This window comes from Coccinella septempunctata, chromosome 3, assembly GCF_907165205.1.
Source record: "Coccinella septempunctata chromosome 3, icCocSept1.1, whole genome shotgun sequence".
Classification (NCBI taxonomy): Eukaryota; Metazoa; Arthropoda; class Insecta; order Coleoptera; family Coccinellidae; genus Coccinella; species Coccinella septempunctata.
In genome coordinates, this window is record NC_058191.1 from 40,296,373 (window position 1) to 40,316,490 (window position 20,118).

Consider the following 20,118-nt stretch of genomic DNA (forward strand, 5'->3'; position numbering starts at 1 on the left):
TTCCAAACAATGTCCAAATGAAAACTAACATCTTGATCACAAAAGAAAACCACACTTTCAATTTGTCTCTCTGGATGTTTGTTTTCTGTTCTCAACGAAGTCGATATTGCAATCCAATACAAGGAATAGAATTCGAATATCGCGCCTTCCAATTATAAAACAGAAAACTGTTATTAAACAGTAAGTTTTCAGAGCCATCTCATTGTCAACTGTGCCAAACACAGACCAAAATGCTTTCGGTTCTTAGTACTAGAGATATAAGCGCGTTTCCTATCTTTCTCCTCTTTCTCTATAGTCTTTGCTTTTTCGGTTAAGAACAGAGATTTTCTGAGAGCAGTTGGCCAGAAGAATAATCCAAAATGATAAAATAGCACAATAAATACTATTGAAAAATATCAGTGTTTGCTCTAGAGGACCACATTTTTTAGTCATACCTATATAGGAAAAGTTTATTTGGACATCTTTTGAACCGAAAATTTGAGGTGTCAACCTACATTTCATTGAGTAAAGAACCCGACTCTTGAAACTCACGAATAATAGTTGAACGTTTTGTAAAATAAAATGATTCCTCATATTTTCTCGCCGTTTTCGAGCAATTTGTTCAAAAATCAAAAACTATCTATGAAATTTGAGAAATTGGGTACTTTGGCCGAATACAACTCTATTTGAAAGATCCACAGATGTGTTCTGTGTCACAGATTAAGCTAGTTTTTCTGTAGGTAAATTTGTTTTTTCAGGGATGGCACAGCTTATTATGAAAACTCAAAATGGCTATATCTTTTTATCAGGGCCGAATAGGAAAAAATGGTATATGAAAAAAGTCTTCCTTTTGACCTCAAGAATCTACTGTTAATCTATTTGTACGAGTCAAAAACTCAACCTGTATAAAATGAACGTATAATGTTCGATTTTTCCGTAGAAAATCAATTGATACAATAAATACTCATCGTATCATCCCACTATAAGCAAGGGGATAACGTGAAGGCTTTACATCGACCCACGTGTGAATACCCTCTTTGTATCAAATGTAAATATTGACACAACCATAACAAAATTGATTCTTTCCCGTGCACGAAAAACCGTTCTACCGCTCCGTATAAATTTTAAATTCACGTACGTCATTTCCGCTACTCTGAGATCCACTCCCCTAGTTCTACCTGAAATTCGGTTTGATAGCGCTACCGACGCTGAATTTCAAATTTAAGTGCGTGTTTTCAACAACAAAGTAGCCAAATGAAGGGCCTCGTTCGCTGGCTCACGACGAACGTAAAGTTCTATTTCGGATTATCTTATGTATCATCTCTCGACCAACTGGCATGGGATGCACTGGGAATAATAAAGTTGCATTTCTTGGCGAGGATCATGGAAGAAATATTAATTTGCTGAATCTAGGAGAATGTTTATGGTATTTCTACAAAACAGCTTCCGGATTTTCTTTTTTGGTTGGCTTTGGAGTGTGTACGTGAGATGGAAGTATGTTTTAAACCTCAAGTGATCCTGTTTGAATAAAAAATATGATATTTATAACGGACTGTTCGGGTTCTTACGTTCAAACGAAATTTTCAAGGTACTCTTACTTGTCTCCATAATAACAACGAACGGTGGTATTCGTCTGGTTAATTACGCGAGGCTATATTGAAAAATTCTTAACCCACTATAAAACCGAACAAAATTTCAATATCAAAATATTTTATTACTCAACATATTCTCCTCTTAATTGGATACATTTATTACATCGTACCTGCAACGTCTCTAGACCTTTCAAATGTTTCTTCTTGCTCTGAAAACCAGACCTCCTCAGCTTTTATTACCTTCTCGTTGGAAGAAAATTTACGACCTTTTGAACCTTTTTTCAGTTGAGGAAAGAGATGATAGTCGGATGGAGCCAAATCTGGACAATGAGGGCGGTGTTCTAGTAACTCAAACCCTAAATCACGAATTTTTTGCATGGCAACATGAGATTTGTGTACAGGGGCGTTATCCTGCAAAAACAAAACACCTTTGGATTGCTTTCCACGTCTTTTCTCTTTAATTTTTTCCCGTAGAGTGGTCAGTAATATCGAATAGTAATCTCCGGTTATTGTTCTACTCTTATCCAAAAAATCAATCATGATTACTCCATGGCAATCCCAAAAAACTGAAGCAAGAACTTTTCCAGAAGATTTTTGGACACGAAAGTTCTTAGGTCTTGGAGAACCAGAGTGTCGCCATTCCATCGATTGTTGCTTTGTTTCTGGATCGTAAAAATGTACCCAAGTCTCATCCATAGTAACAATTCGGTTTATGACGTCTACATCGTTTTCAAAGCAAGCACAGATCGAACTCTAAGCTTCTACCCTTGCACGCTTTTGATCAACATTCAAACATTTGGGGATCCCTTTTGCAGCAATTTTTTTCATGTCCAAATTGACGTGAACTATATGATGAACGCGTTCGTATGAAATATTCAGTGTTTCAGATATCCGTTTCAGCCCAATTCGACGGTCTGATAAAATCATGTCATGATTTGCATCGATATTTTCGGGTACTCACACAGAAACTGGCCTTCCCGATCGGTCATCATCTTCAATTGAAAATTTATCTCTTTTGAAGCTTGCAGTCCAATTTTTCACGGTCGCATTCGAAGGACATTGATCACCCAAGTTTAATCATATCTTCGTAAATGTGCTTACCTCTTAACCCTTTTACATACAAGTACTTGATGATGGCTCGATACTTCACACTGACACTTCTAATGAGTTATTGTTCGTTGCTACGGTAACGCAGTATTTTATTTTTCCATAGAACTGGTCCAGGCTAACTAGAAAACAATTCATCCTCGTATTATTCTCTTTACTCTCACCGTAAAACACTCTTTTGGAGTCTACTAGATTTTTGATAACCTTATTCGATCGATGAATACTATAATCAGCGGGTGAGATGTTGGCAACAGTCACAATGTCGGCAGAAATAATAGAAAAAAATCCAATATATGGGAGAAGGATCAGAACCGCTCAAACCGTGAGGGTTTTCCCTCATGAATGAAGGTTTAGACCGGATTGCTGCGGAATCGATTCCAGTAAATGTCGAAGGCCCTTTCTGCTGACCGAAACTAATGCAGCATCCGGCGGATATATTTTCGTCTCATTGGATGCATCCCCAGATATCGAAAGTAGGAACAATAAATATCAATACGGATTTTTATCTTTCCCGTATAGTTGCCAGTCTGGGAAATCCGAATTCACGAAGCTCTAGTTCCTAACCAGAACGGTCACCCATCCAGGTGATCAACTCGCTCAACGTCGACAACCCTTTTTTTCGGTAACATTGTCGATTTTGCCCATCGACTATGCTAAGCTAATAATACGGCAATTATCTTCTGTCCACTCATCTGTCAACGGACCGCATACAGGGAAATATGAACTGAAGAGAGAAATGAAGCCACATGATACACTAATCAATTTCGTCGGAAATTGGTAATAATCCTGATAGTACGTTTATTACTTCATGAATTATACGTCCATCCGGAGAATGTTAATGAACCGGCATCAATATCTATCCTTTGTCCTAACAGCTCATTGCCATAATTCCTGATGAATTTCTGCTGAGCCATTATGAATGGCCACATGTAGCATGGGGCTAATTATATAACCTCACTTCCAGGGGATTTGCAAAGGTCGAAAATCAGGGATTGAGTTGGAAATCATTTGTAGAAACAGGTGTCTAATCTAGCCAATCTAGAATTCAAAAAATTTCATATTCATAGAAATGAAGCACGCTTTCAAGCCAATATACAGGCTGTCCCGAGATTATTAGGAATAAATAGGTTTAGAACCTCAAAATAAGGAGAAGTCCCATGTCTGGAAACGCTTCGTTGAAGAGTTTCGTTTACGTTATCGATTTATTTTCATTTTTTCTATGAAATTCAACAGGGGTATTTTTCGAATAGTGAATCGACAACCCTTTTTGATTTTCTACCATAACTTTTCACAGGCTTCGAAAATCATAATTGAAAATTGATTTAATCCATAATCATTATATTTGAAGCAACGTAACTTTTCAACGAAGCGTTTCCAAACATTTCTTTCCATTTTGAGGTATTGAAGCTATATCCAAACTTATTCCCATTAATCCTGGGACACTTTGTAAATGAGGAGTTCGCTAAGAACGTGCGTTTCAAGGCTACTAACGCTTCTGATGAGACATTAAAAGGAAATCAAGCTATAATTGATCCAATTATAGAAAAATGAACAATCCTATCGCTCTCAATCTTTGCGTTAAATTAAACCTGTTATTATTGCAGAAATAAAGTTTGATGGTCGTGAGTTAATTTTCTCGAAATCGTAAATGCGTGGAGGGGGTAATATCAAATCGAGAAATCAAGTTTGCGAATGAAATTGTCCATCGAGTAATAATCGGACGGTTCTTAATTGAAGTAATAGCGAATTTGTGACGGGATTAATGCGTTCAATCAAATGCTATAATGAAAAATTATGCATCAAGTACCAGTGTAAAGACCGTCTGTTATTTAGATTTTTTATAATTTCAGGAGGAAAAGTTTTCGTGTCTGGACAAGAGTTTTATTTTTTGACAATCAATCTTTTTTTTAACATACACACTCGATTCTAACATAAATCATAGCAACAAATAACTTATTTACAATGAAATTGAAAGTTCGTAGTAACACTCCCTCCCAGTGATGAGCTATCATTACTTCTTTTCATAATTTCCTTCCAGATCAAGTAAACATAATTTGGTGAGAGGCCGTCTGTAGGTTCCAATAGTTGTTTTAACATCGACCACTCTAATGTTTCCATCTGCACCGGGATATACTGCAGTGACAATACCTTTAGGCCATGTGTTTCTCGAAAATTGCGAGTCGATAATGATGACTACATCGCCAATACCAATTTTTCTTTTAGAAGATGAGAACCACTTCGTTCTTTTTGTCAGGACAGGAAGATATTCCTTGATCCAGCGTCGCCAAAAGTGATCAGCCAAAAGTTGTGATTTTCTCCACTGTTTTCTTGTGACTAAATCATTCTCGTCAAATTTTCCTGGGATCTGAGCTGCGCTGGAAGTACCTATCAAAAAATGGTTCGGTGTGAGTGCTTCACTATCTGCATTGTCCAGTGAAACGTGAACTAAAGGCCGACTATTCACTAAACTTTCCGCTTCAATCAATAAAGTTTGTAAAACTTCTTCTTGTGGAGATTTATCTTTTAAGATAATACTCAGTGTTATCTTTATCGATTTAACTAAACGCTCCCAGCTGCCACCCATGTGAGGAGCAGAAGGAGGAATGAAGTTAAATTCAATATTATTTGTTGTCATGCTTGATGTCATTCTGTTTTGGTCAAAATTTTCTATTGCATTTTTCAGCTCTCTTTCTGCTCCTCGTAGATTTGTGCCATTATCTGAAAATATTCTCTTGGGGCATCCTCTTCGACCGATTAATCTTCTGATTGCCATTATCGCCGAATCTGTGGTCAATGAATGAGCTATTTCCAGATGAACTGCACGGGTGCTCATGCAAGTGAAGAGTACCCCATATCTCTTTTCACGTCTACGGCCAATTGAAACTTGCATAGGTCCAAAATAGTCCATACCGGTCGTAGTGAAAGGTCTTACGAACGAACCTAGTCGGGATTCTGGCAGTGGGGCCATCTCTGGAATTTCAGGTTTTGCTCTTCTGTTTTTGCAAAACTGACATTCTGTCCAAGAATTTCTGACCGCTGACCTCATATTCAGAATCCAATATCGTTGGCGTAGTTCGTTGGCGACAAATTCTTGTCCACTATGTGCTGCTTTGTTGTGATAATAACGAATTAGTAATTTTGTGAAATAATTTTTTGGCTCGAGTATGATGGGAAATTTTGCATCATCCGTTAAATCGTTGGAATATATTATTCTGCTCCGGACCCGTATAATATCTTCGTGATCTAAAATTGGAGACAGTTTGGACAATTTGCTATATGATTCAACCATTCCACTTGACTTAAGAGACTGGAATTCTTCTGAAAAATCTTCACTTTGAACACATCTTATCCATAGTTTTTCGGCTATTTCCACTTCGCTCGTCGTCAGTTCTCCATCTATGGGTGATTTCTTCTTGACTTGTTGTAAAAATCTCAACATCCAAGCTGTTGTACGAATGAGTTTTAACCACCTTGAGAATCTGGTAATTTTTGGCAAGGCTTCTGTTAAATTCACCTTAACGGTTACACCTACAAAACATTTTTTATTTTCCGAAGTATCAAAATCGGGAATCTGATATTGGGGCCATTCTTCAGTTTTATTCTTAAGGAAAGGAGGCCCTTCCAACCATCTGCCACCAGTTTTCCATTCATTTTGATAATTTTCCCTCGTGGCATCATCGGCAACATTTTCTTTTGTCGATATCCAATTCCATTCTCTAGCATCGGTATTTTCTACAATTTCAGACACTCGATGGGCAACAAATGGCTTGAAAATAGTTGGATTAGCTTTTATCCATCCAGCTACTGTTTTGGAATCAGTCCAATAGAAACATTTGTGGATATTCAAACTATGGTTCTCTTTTATAGTCACTGCTAATCTGCTACCCAAAACTGCAGCTTGAAGTTCAAGTCTAGGAATCGAAACGATGTTCTTGATAGGTGAAACTCTTGATTTTGCCATCACGAAAGAAGTTTCTATCGAATTTTTTTTTGTGATTCGAAAGTATGCAACTGCGGCATAAGCCTGGGCACTCGCATCGCAAAAAATGTGGAGTTGAATTTCTTGTGCTTCAAATAAATTCAGAACGTAGCACCTTGGAATACTCAGATTAGTCAGTCTTTCGATATTTCGTACCCATTTTTTCCATTTAAGTTCCAACTCTGATATTAACTCGTCATCCCAGCCAATTTTCGAGAGCCAAATTTGTTGCAGTAAGATTCTAGCTGTGATGGTAAAATTAGGTACTCAAAAATCCGAATGGATCAAAAATACTCATAACTGCCTTCAAAACTTCTCTTTTTGTGACACTCTTCTGTGTCAAAGTCCTTATCTCCTCATTGCTCCATTTAATTGAAAAGGAGAATGTATCTTCGTTAGGGTTCCAGAAAAGACCTAAAATTCTTTCGGTTGGTAGAACTGCTTCTTTTTCGAGATTCATATTTTTTTGATGGTTACTTCTGTATTCCTCCGGAATATTTCTCAAAACTTCTTTGGAATTACTCGCCCAGTTTCTGATTGTGAAGCCACCTCGTCTTTGAACCTCGATTACATCCGATGTCACCTCCTTTGCCTCCTCGATGGTATCGAAGCTATCCAGGTAATCATCAACATAATGTCTTTCAGTGATGGCTTCAAATGCTTTCGGATAGGATTGTTTGAATTCTGCTGCGTTCTTCCTCATGACGAATTGAGCTGAGGTTGGTGATGAAACGGCACCGAATATCATGGCCACCATTTCGTACACTTCGGGATTTCTTTCATACGTTCCTCTACCTTTCCAAAGGAAAAGTTGTGCATTTCTGTCTTCTGGTCTGATTAAAACTCTATGAAACATTTCTTGAATATCTGCTGTTACTGCAATGTTTCTTTGTCTGAATTTAAAAATTACTCCAAGTAGGGAGTTCAACAGATCGGGACCTTTCAGAAGAACGTCGTTTAGACTAACACCATTTGTTTTCGCCGCAGCATCGAAAACGAATCGTATTTTGCCTGGTTTGTTTTTATTGGTCACGGCAAAATGTGGTAGAAACCACCTACGTCCGCTTCTTTGTTGGACTTCACTGTAGGACAATTTTCTAGCATAACCTTTCTCCAAATACTCTTCAATTTTCTTTTCATATTCGATTCCAAATGCTTCATTTATAACCATCTTTCTTTCGATAGACTTGAGCCTAGTCAAAGCAGTGAATTTATTGTTCGGTAATTCGACATCATCGTTTTTCCACAAAAGGCCAGTTTCCCATTTGTTTGGACCAATTCTTCTCGTGGTTTTTTCTAGAATTGCTTCAGCTCGAAGTACGTCCGGATTTTGTTCTTTATTATAATATTTCACTCCTAAACACTCAATTTTGAATGAATTTTTTACAAGTTCTTCCAATTCTTCATATTGATGCATAACAAAGAAGGAAAATTCTTCGTCTACTCGCCCCAAATAATTTTTGCCGATATTTCCGTGTAAAACCCATCCTAATTTTGACTTCGATAGAACTGGATCATTTTTTCCTCCTTCGTGAACTTCTCTGGCAATAATTAGGTCTATATTATCCTGTCCAATAAGAATTCTTGGTTGTGCATTGACTAAAGATGATAATTTTAAGTTCTGCAGGTATCGAAATTTTTGTGACATACTTTTCATATCAACTGACTGAACCGGAAGACATAGATTTTTGACTGTTCTGACATCGTTCAGAAGATAATTAGTTTCTTCATTTTTTCCGCGTATCTGCATATTAACCCTTTTCGAATCTGTCTCCTCAGAGGTCATACTGTTTGTCCATTTTATCTTCAGCGCTTCACAAGGTCCGGTCGCACCAATTTCATCTGCTAACTTGGCGTCGATCATAGTAATGGTGGAAGCTTCGTCGAAAAGTGCATATGTTAGAACTTTTCCTTTAGGACCAGTGAGTTCAACGGGGGCTATCCTAAAAAGAACGTTCTTCTCTCTTCCCTTGATGTGGTGATTGACTCGCTCTTCCAAATAAGAATTTTTTTCTGGTTCTTTATGAAGTAAAGGATTGTGTTTGAAGAGACAACCATTCACGTCACACTTCTTTTTGCTTCTGCAGAATTTTGTATGATGGGAGGACGAAAGGCAGGTGAAACATACTTTGTTTTCTCTGGCCCAATTCCAACGATTATCGATTTCAATTTTCTTGAAGGAATTGCATTTTTCAACCTTATGTCCGTCTTTCTTGCAATATTTACATTTATAAACTGTTTTCTCCTGTTGGATAGATGTAGAACACACATATTTCTTCCTTTTCTCTTGATCATGTTCTGGTACAACATACATGACAGCTTCGCTAGTTTCAGCTAACCATTGAGAGAACTCCATTATAGAAACCTTCTTGAGTTCTTTTTTCAGCTCCACAACTTTCCTCCCCCATTCCAATTTCAGGTTCGGACTTAGTTTTCTCACGACATCGCACAGTAACTGAGGATTTGAGGAGTACTCCTCGCAGTTGAGGCTTTGGATAGTTACTGTTAAATTTTGAACTTTATTTGAGAAATCCAAAACAGTGTCTAATTTTTCTTCTTTCATATCAGGAATTTTTCTCACAGAGTCAATGAGATCTTGAATAATAACTTCTGGTCTACCATATCTCATCTCAAGGGTCTCAATTATTCTGTCTACTTCTTGTGTGAATGTTAGTAGAGCACTTACAAATTCTTTAGCCTTACCTTTGAGGCTTTTTTGTAACCGAACCATGTTTTCTGCTGTTGAAAATCCGCAAATCTTAGTAGTTTCTCTGAATTGATGAATGAAGTTCATCCACTCCCCTGGTTCTCCGGAAAATACTGGAAGTTCTTTGCTGAAAGATTGTCGAGCCATAAATTGTTTTATCGTCAGCTCTTCCGCCATATTTTCAGGATTATTAGAATTTTTAGGTTTTTGAGAATTAACTACATATTTGTATTCTGGATTGGGATCGTACGTATTCACCCATTTTTCTACAAAAGACGACTTGCTGGCCACAGATTTTATTTCTTCGTCGTATGAGAGATCGCTAGAGGTTCTATATTTCAGTTGTGCCATTTTGAATTCAATTTCTTTATCCAATAATTTCTTTTCGATTTCTGCCAATTTCCGTTCTCTTTCGAGTTCTATTTCTAATAGCTGACATCTTTGGGATTTGCTACTCGAAACTTTGCTGCTTTTCCGGGTTGTGACTGACTTGTTTTGGGAGATCTCATCCATTTCTTTTTCGGACCTTATAAAAACTCCTTTTTCATTTTCATTTCTCCTGACGTTGTCAAAGTCAGATTTTTCATATCCATATCTACTTGGAGGTCTACCTTTATTATTTCGTTGGCTTTTTCTTACAGGTAAGGACTTCGCAGATTTGTTCTCCATAAAGCCGTTCTTTTTGCTCGAAGGACCACTAATGTAAAGACCGTCTGTTATTTAGATTTTTTATAATTTCAGGAGGAAAAGTTTTCGTGTCTGGACAAGAGTTTTATTTTTTGACAATCAATCTTTTTTTTAACATACACACTCGATTCTAACATAAATCATAGCAACAAATAACTTATTTACAATGAAATTGAAAGTTCGTAGTAACAACCAGTTTAGATATCCGAGAATTCTATTTTATGATGTGTCTTGCCCTGCTGCAGTTGGATATTCAATCTTGATCTTCCTCAAATGTGATCTTTTCATTGGAGCCCAGACATTTTTGATATCGAAATGATTTCATTCTGCAATCCGAATGACTGTCAAATCGTTGCTCGGAACCACTTCAAGTCTCAGTTTAATGTCCCTGAAATATAAGGAATATGGAAAGAAATAAGGTAGCATGGACTAACTATCAGGTTTCCGCATTTGGTCACGGGGCTTAGACACAAGATGAATATATCAGGAAATGACATAAGTGTCTGTCTTATTCCCGACATCTGGCGATATTCAACATATGCCATGAAGAAGTTATAGCGAGTCTAATTCGTAGCATACGTAACGGATGTTTTCAGCGAGTTGTGAAATATAATAGGTCGCAAAATGTGCTATCCCAGCTACACCCAAGGGATTAAACGTGAATGCTGTTTTTATGTCGGTTTTGCCTCTACGCGGAATCATGCATTTTATTCAAATAGCCAACGTTTTATCGTTCATCTCATTATGTAATACACAGGGGTTAAATAAAGGGAGCGACAGAAACTGAAGATTCTAATTTAGCATTCTGTTATTTTTTTTAGTTCTCTTTGAAATTATACCATCGTGCATGTGAGATTCGTTTAGAATAGTTCTCTTTCTATTTCTGCCTAATCCTAATTTTTTTTATAAGGGCATTTTCCTATTCCATATTCTATTCCTTTGATGAAGAGCATTACAATTTATAACATTTATGAGTGAAGGGACAAACTTATTAGATTGTGTAACGTCTTTTCGGTTAGTTAAACAATTAATTCCTGTTGAGTTTGCCGTGACCAGAGCGTTTGAATTGACAGGAAAAATTAACGAATTCAGGAGAGTAAAAGCGCGTTTTTTTATGGCCCTTATACTTTCTAGTGTCCTGTACATGTGTTTCGAAATCAGGGAATGAAAGAAATCAAAGTTCCCTTGTTTTGTTTAGTTTTTTTCAGTTGGATTGCAATATATTTACTTTCGCTGTAATAGGGGTTTATCATTTCATTTCCTTACCTAATTTCAACTATATAATCACAAATTCTAATTCTTCAAAACTATACACCGTCCCAAGTCATCTATTTCGTTCGAGTGTTGAGAAATCAATAAATTTTAACTTCCCAAGCCTCCCAAATCGGTGGGTGACTTAGAACAAGTAGTTTTTACTTTTTTCAAAATTTATATCTGAATTCTGAAGCATGGTATATATCCTAATCAATAGTCTGAGTCATTAAGCATATTCGAACCTCTTTTTCAGATGAAAATTGGTCACCGATTTGAAAATATGACAAATTGACTTCAACAATCGTCCCAATTCACCCGAATCTACAGTTTATCATGTGTATGAGATACAGTTTCAGCAGAGGTTAGCTTAATGGGGTACCAAACAATTTTGCGTATGATACAAGATATCAGGAAAAACCCCAGTAAAAAAACCCTTTCTCCCTGGATTGGAAGAGATGAAAATGTTTACAAAATAATCTGAGATATTTCATATTGAACATCTCGCACTGCAAAAATTGATCCTGTAAGAAAATCCAGGCAGTGTTATCCAAGTTACCAGAAAATTTTATATGAAAAAAAAAAACAAAAGCAGAAAATGTGAGATAATAAAATTAACTTCTTATATATCGATTGAAATTTATTCTGGGAGGATTCTGCATTTCTTAATAAACTTTTTATGGTTTTCACTCTCAATCTCTGGAACAAAATCAATTAAAAATGAAATCGACGATTTGTTCCTGCGTAAATTCTTGCACTTATATGTCAGATTGTCCTAAAATTTACAATGCAATTCAGAAAAGATTCGGTAATTGCATTAAAGCTCAGCTTCAATAGCCGCTTGACTTTCAGTATGGATTGAAATTAAGCCCAAATTGATGATCCATTGATCCAAACGATTGTCCTTCAAGTTATGGATTATAATTCATATAATTCTATGGAGGAGACGTAAATTCTGGAAACATCAAATGAAAATTTGAATTTCGATAGCTAATTTTGAGGATGAATCACTTTTGTCCCAAGAAATCCCTGCAATTTTCAAATTTATTATGTTGATAGAGAGAGAAGGACTGCTCTCCGATAGGGAGAGTGGACACAGGATGCCCAAATTTTGGACTTCTAGGACGATAAGCAAGCAAGCCTGAATTGAAGGTAGAACGTGAGAATTTTCTTTCGTATTGGGTTTGGAGGGCATACGTAGAATGTCCTTTTGACGAGATTCAGCAAGGGTCCGTCATACGCAAACCGAACTTTCCCGAACTAACACATTTAAAATTCCTAAAAGCGGCCCTTGGGACATGGGACCCCATCTTTTTGTCGGACGTTTTCTCGATATGAAAGCCTCTAACAAACGAGGAAGCGTATCGTTTTTGCGGAGAACGGCTCTCGGATCAATGTCTGAGGTCGCTAGATCTCGTGAAAAATGGTTTCCATTTACGTTTTGACGGCTTTTTGCCCGCCAGAATTGTTCTCCATGTGGAATTTTTTTGCATCATCTAATAAACAGGGCCTATAAATTCATGAAACAAAAGAAGCTCGCAAATTGTGGGGTTCAGGCCGGAGTGATATATCTTATTGTTTATAGCGTATTCCCCGCTGTTCTAATGGGGGTTGGGGCGTGAATCTTTTCGCGTGTTTGCCCTTGCCCTTCGTTATTTTTATTTCCCTCCACTCTTATATTATTCCAGATTTTCTTTGTTGGAATTCGGGATTTGGAAGAAACAAGCAAACGTTCGTGTTTGGATTGCGAATTTTCACTATTCCTCAACCGGCTGAATTGAATAAACCTTTCCTTTCTCTCCCGGAGGGGGATGTTTTTGTATATGGAGGAGATCGTTCAGATTGCTGGTAAATATATACCCGGGAAAGGTACATTCGAATACATGGCGAATTGAAAATACAAACACAAAATGGAAGAGGTTTATCTCATGGTGAAATATATCGGTAAAACTTTCACCTGAAAAAGCCTCATACAGTTTTTTATTCACAGAGATTCCCTGACCGGGTTTTTTTGAGCCTAGTCGATATTTTTCGTCTCACCCTGTAGTTGGGGAGCCCAAGAAAGAAACTCGGGATTTACTCGAACGTGTCAGACTAATATTAAGGCAGATATCATCCTTTGAAAACGATGTAGACTTCTTAAACCGAATTGTTACTATGGATGAGATTTGGGTACATTTCTACGATCTAGAAACAAAGCAACAATCGATATGGAATGGCGACACTCTGGTTCTCCAAGATATAAGAAGGTTCGTGTCCAAAAATCTGCTGAAAAAGTTCTTGCTTCAGTTTTTTGGGTTTGCCATGGAGTAATCATGATTGATTTTTTGGATAAGGGTAGAACAAAAGAGTTGATACACTTTGGTAGAACAATAACCGGATATTATAATACTATTCGACATTATTGACCACTCTACGGGAAAAAACAGAAAAGACGCAGAAAGCTATACAAATGTGTTTTGTTTTTGCAGGACAACGCCCCTGAACACAAATCTCATGTTGCCATGCAAAAAATTCGTGATTTAGGGTTTGAATTACTGAAACATCCCTCTTATTCACCAGATTTGGTGACTATCATCTCTTTCCGCAACTGAAAAAAGTTTAAAAGTTCGTACATTTTCTTCCAACAAGGAGGTAATGAAAGCTTTGGAGGTGTGGTTTGCAGAGCAATATGAAACATTTTTTTGAAAGGCCTAGGGACGTTGCAGGTTCGCTGTAATAAATGTATCCAATTAAATATATCGAGTAATAAAATATTTTGACATTGAAATTTTGTTTGGTTCTATAGTAGGCTAGGAAGGTTTCAATATTTCCTCGTATATACCACAGACGGATAGATCGCCACAGATAGTATGCAACAACAACCAGGTCTACCATCTCTGTCAGGGGTCCCACGATACCCCAAATAATTTTAATTTCCCAACAATTGCTGAGAGATTTTACTTAAAGGTCACTCTATGTCTATTATCGTATCAATGTCCCCATTACAGTGACCGTTCCAGCTCAAACACCCCCATTAATCAGTCAAAATCCCTCACAACGAAACGGTGACCATAGCCATGCCTTGTTGTGTCTTCCTGGTTTATGTTCTGATATATATCAACGAAGTTTATGTGTCTCTCTTTCCAACCATAAAAGGCCCCATCCAACCCTCCGAGTCCAAGTACCCTATCAGCGCCTTAATTGTAATTTATGCGACGTGTCATCATAGTATTTAACTATATTTCAAAGCGGTGAGGTGAAGGGGTGAGTTGGTTCACGATGATGCCCCAGAAATTATTGACGTGTCACTGAATTTCAACATTAAATCGTCGGTAGAAACGAGACGGGTGACTTGATTGTTTCAGTTAGATTTATTTTACACCGTGTTTTGATGCTTCTCGGTTGATGGGCTTCCTTGGGCTAGAGGGGGTTTCAGAGTGTTGATAACAGTTTTTTTTTTCGTATTTGATGGAATGACAGGTTGTCGCAATTGGGACACTTCTAGAAATCACAATTTATTTCCTAGAAATTTTTCTAACGGGAATTTTTATCTGATGAGGTATGTACCCTTATCCACTGCTGCAACAATGATCCAGCAATCTCGCTTTAAAACTTGAGAAATATATTTTTGATAATAAGGTACGAGGATATATTGAAATTTTTTTTGCCAATCCCAAAATACTGAAGCAAGGACTTTTCCAATAGATTTTTGGACACGAAACTTCTTAGGTCTTGGAGAACCAGAGTGTCCACATTCCATCGATTGTTGCTTTGTTTCTGGATAGTAGAAATGTACCCAAGTCTCATCCATAGTATCAATTCGGTTTAAGAAGTCTACATTGTTTTGGATCGAACGCGATGCTTCTACCAAACAGTTGGGGATCTATTTTGCAGCAATTTTTCTCATGTCCAAATTGACGTGAACTATATGACGAACGCGTTCGTAAGAAATATTCAGTGTTTCAGATATCCGTCTTAGCCCAATTCGACGGTCTGATAAAATCAAGTCATGAACTGCATCGATATTTTCGGGGACTGGCACACAAACTGGCCTTCCTGATCGGTCATGATCTTCAATGGGAAATTCACCTCTTTTGAAGCTTGTAGTCCAATTTTTCACGGTCGCATACGAAGGACATTGATCACCAAGGGTATTAAGAATATCTTCGTAAATCTGCTTACCTCTTAACCCTCTTAAATACAGGTACTTGATAATGGCTCGATACTCCAATTTTTCGATTTTCACAATTTCGGTGAACATCTTCTTTCTTTTAATTTATTGAGTAACTCTGGTTTACTTTTTCGACCTCAAACTTCACACTGACACTTCTAATGATTTATTGTTCTTTGGTTTCTATGGTAACGCAATATTTTTTTTTATGCATGGAACTGGTCTAGGTTAACTAGATATCAATACATCCTCGTAAATAATTAGACAAACATTCGAAAATATTTTCTCATCATCCAGGAGGATCGGTATGTTTTGAACCCACTTTCGCAGATCGAGATTTAATCCTTTCTTGTCTCTTTATTTCTTTATGTGAGTTATATTTATATGTATACAAGGTGAGTCTTCGACTTGTACGAATATTTTGATTCTTGAGGTTAAGAGAAATACTTTTTTCCTATGCCATTTTTATATAATATATGTACGAGTCAAAGACTCAGCCTGTATATGCTCTGTAGGTGCTATGGCAAAAATCATCGGAAAACTCGGGAAACGTTGGGAAATTGATGAAATACTGCTGCGAAAACACGGAACGGACCAGCAAAAAACGACGGAGCCGGGAGGTCCTGGGTTGAGCAATATTATTGCATATTTGGCTTTGATATTAAGTTCGGTGAACCGTCGAAAATTCGAAACCATCGGCGATACATCGCCATGTTTTTGCAGTCCATTTCCGTATCCATCGTTTAGCGAGGTCCAAGTTGCGGTCCATGTTATTTTTAGGCGTATGGGTTTTCGCTGCCATAAAAGTGGAAGATTTGAGATCGTTCCCGTCCCCCGTTTCATGTAGACACGGCTGGCTGAATTAGGTAGTCGGAAAATGGCGGAATTTCTGTTCCTTCTTGTCCGATGCGGGGAAAGACCAGTCGGTTGGTTTCAAATTGGTGGATTTAATGAGGGCGAATTGCCCTTTCAGGTCCGGTTATCGTCTATGGATTCGTCCCTTATGATTCCATCATTCGATCGAGTAGCGAAATCCGAAAAAAATTTTAATGCACCATTATACCTTGTATGATATGGTAACGATTCTCTTTCATGAAACGGTTTCATCCATCCGATGAGAAAACGGGACTTTTATAAGGTTACCATTTATCTGTTTGAACGCTGCGCCGTTTTTCTTCAATTTCTATACAGGGTGGTTCACAATCACGTCCCGTATTTGCAAGGCTCTTCGATAGGAGAGCCACAGAGTGCTCTTATACATTATTCCTTATATCCTTCACTTTTTTCTGAGTTTCGTCTGATCGAATTGGGATTTCCGGTTATATATTAGGCATTGCCAAGACTTCCTGATTTCTCCTAAACTGGACCGGATATTTGAAATTTTGGTATGAAACTATAGGTCTTCGAACAAGCTGAATCTATTGCGAGCAGTTTCGAAAGCCTATTTCGCTTTGTTGAGATTTTCATCTTGGAAATGGCATTTTCCAAAATTGCGAATTTCACCTGAGAATTCGTCAAGACCGAACGGTTATGCCGAGACAGATGAAATTCTCAGATTTGTTACTAGAAGTGTTGCTCTTTCAGGATATGTATCACATTTAGATCTACGATAATTTTCCTGGAAGATAATCGACTCGAAAGATGACCTTCGAAAAATTCACAAAAAGTTGGGTTAAGTTGAAACTTCCTCAAGACCGAACGGTTGTGCTAAAATGGATGAAATTCTCAGATTTTTTACAGAAGAGTTGCTCTTTGAGAATATGTATTAGGTTCAGATCTACGATAATTTTCCTGGAGGATAAATTACTCTAAAGATGACCTTCGAGAAACTCCCAAAAAGTTGGGTTCAGTTAAAACTTTCTCAAGAACGAACGGTTGCGCCGAGAACACAGAATCCGATTCTCATCAATTGCTTCCTAAAGTGACAATTTCCTGTGAGCAAGCCAGTGAGGATGATGACTTCTTGGATCTTACAGTTTTAAAATTCCAGAGAAACTTTTTGGAAGACTCCCTCAGAGTGTTTCTCTTTCAGTTACTCCTTCACCAAAATCTTCTTTCTATAGGAGCATATGATTTTTCCTATATTTATTCGAAGAAACAGTTTCTTTCATTCGCGAAAAAAGCACAGCATTGTATCGAAATATAAATTCATCTCTGCTCCTCTAAATTGTAACCGAATGCGGGGAAACTGCTCGGACACTGGAAACCACAAATAACTCAGATAAAGAGCGGGCAAACAAAATACATAATCCTCTTCCGATGAATCGATTTGAGATTTATGGCGACAGTTAAAGCAACATCACATACAAGGATGGTGGACATACAATTAACGCCAACGAGTGAATAAAAAGGGCAGCAGCGTTACCTTTAGTGCGCGGGAGCAGGGTCGAACCTACCCAATAGCATGAAAAATGGCTCTACACGGGGTGAGTCCTTCACTCGTACAAATATTTTACTGTAAATTCTTGGGGTCAAAGTAAGAACTCTTTTCCGAATCAACGGCGTTTAAAAGATTCAGGCTGTTGAAAAATCATGAAAAAAAATTTATTTTTAGTTATTTCAACAGAAGGTAGAACTGGTCAAAATGAAGCGTTTCACCGAAAATCACCAATACAAAACTTCCAAAATGACAAAGTTGGAAAAAAAAATTGAAAATGATTACAGAAATAGATCCTAATACAAACCCAGACCGTTTGTTGGCTAAATTATCGCAAAGCACTGGAAAATAACTCATCTCCTGATTCGACCCTGCGGTTTCGTTTGGGATATTGGCTCGTTCGATATTTACCTACGTGGTAATGAAAATGGTAACTTTGAATTGTCGAATTGTTCCCATTATTTTTTAGTAACCTACACGATTTTATGAAAAGGCTCATTTCGATTCCAACTGACAGAAGAGACTTGAAACACAAGTGTAAAAAATTGAATAATACTTCAAAATCTCACCAACGAAATTCGTCTAAATTATTCAAAAATCTTTTCACAATCTTCTTGTTCGAACATTTCAACAATCTTCGTAAAAATGGGATGAAATTGGTAAAAATCATAGCACTTTTTCAACAAGCACTTTCAAGAAACTGCCTGGATTTTCTTCAATTTTTTCCACCCTAAATTGCACGATACAACAATTATGATTCTCTCAAAAATGACCTGATGCATCTACTCCGATGAACTTGGTACTGAACCATTCCATATGTTCACGTTTTTTTCGGTTTTGCGATGCCAGAGTCATCTTCCACAGTCCCCTACTTGAAATTCAATGAAATTTTTCTAGGGGTTGTATCTCAGCCGTCTTGGATATTTTATATAGCCAATTTCTGGTTAAACGACTTATTTTGATGAGTTCTGCCTTTTGTCAAAGAAAGCCTCACCTTCAAAACACCCTGTACAAGGAATATTTTGATAACCTCTGTATAAATTGGAATAATCTGCAATTCTGGTAATTTTTTCTAACCTATAAAGTAATGCACCTTCTTCAACTTAAATTGGGGTAGAAAGGAAAAGTAAACCCACTATCTTCACCTTACCAAACCCACTATTCGTATATGTTATGGATATGGAAAGGATAAGGAACGTATATCGAGAGTCAACCAACCAGTAGGGACATCCTGTCCCGACCACAAGTTCGTCCCTGCTTCCTCGGCCGACGGTCATTCGGCGTATTCATCCACGTTCCGCTGTCGCGGTGCTCCCCCTGAATTATAGCCCCATTCAGATAATCCGGAGGAATTTTGTATCCCGGATCGGACGCGTACTTACGAAACGGAATCCGGTAGACGTCACACAGTCCCACCACACTCGGTTTACCGCCAAGGTTTTATCTCCGCGCAATATCTAACTGCCGTTGAAATGTAATGCGAAGTTCAACAGGTCATTATATGCGGAAAATTGTGGGATGAGGGTGGTTTCGTGCGAGAGGCTGATCTGAATATGGGCGAATTTTGAGCCCTGTCCTGAACTCAGAGGATATTCTACATCTATACTTCATTCACTTTTATTTCAGCACTCGGTTGGCCCTAGAAATTTGACACATTTCACTCTGTATAGTACGAAAATGTGGGGTTATGAAGCTTGTCAAAACATTTTTGGGTTTTAAATCAACGCTATGTTGCCCGTTCTACGTAAAAGTTTCTGTCATTAGGTATTTTATCACAATGTCGAATCTCTTCGGAAAATATGTGACGAACATAATTGAAGTTTATACAAACTGATTGAAGGCATACCAAATCCAGTTATTTGCATGGAAAATACAAGAGATCAGTATAATATCATAATATGCACTAGCTTGAGGAGAGTTAATGTTCGTTATCTTCTCTGGCTTACATCATTTGTAGATTTCAAAAATATTAACCCGAAAATGAAATCCATATGATGCAGTGGTTGGGAATGGGTTTCTCCCGAAGAAATTAACAGATAATTACAAGAATGTTAAATTCTTCAACAAAAATCATCTTGCATCAATATAGGTAAAAGTAATTGAAGTTTCAAGTTAAGATGAACTTCAGCTTTGAACTAAAATTTCACATGAATAGACAAGTAACAGGGCAACTTGCGCGTATTTGTGGCTATTCATCTTAATACGTTGATGTAATAATAATAATCAGGTATTTATCAGTACCTTAAGACATTTACATTGTATAGGACAAGTCAATTGAAAAATAGA

At 37.4% G+C, this 20,118-nt stretch overlaps 2 protein-coding genes across 2 annotated transcripts; both read right to left on the minus strand.

Annotated features, from left to right (window-relative positions):
• Window positions 1–4,689: 4,689 nt before the first annotated feature.
• Window positions 4,690–6,639, minus strand: LOC123310431. Its single transcript, XM_044893898.1, has one exon. It carries the CDS (start codon window positions 6,637–6,639, stop codon window positions 4,690–4,692), a length of 1,950 nt encoding a protein of 649 aa, XP_044749833.1.
• A 277-nt stretch (window positions 6,640–6,916) lies between these two features.
• On the minus strand, window positions 6,917–10,033 carry LOC123310432. Its single transcript, XM_044893899.1, has one exon. It carries the CDS (start codon window positions 10,031–10,033, stop codon window positions 6,917–6,919), a length of 3,117 nt encoding a protein of 1,038 aa, XP_044749834.1.
• Between the last annotated feature and the right edge of the window lie 10,085 nt (window positions 10,034–20,118).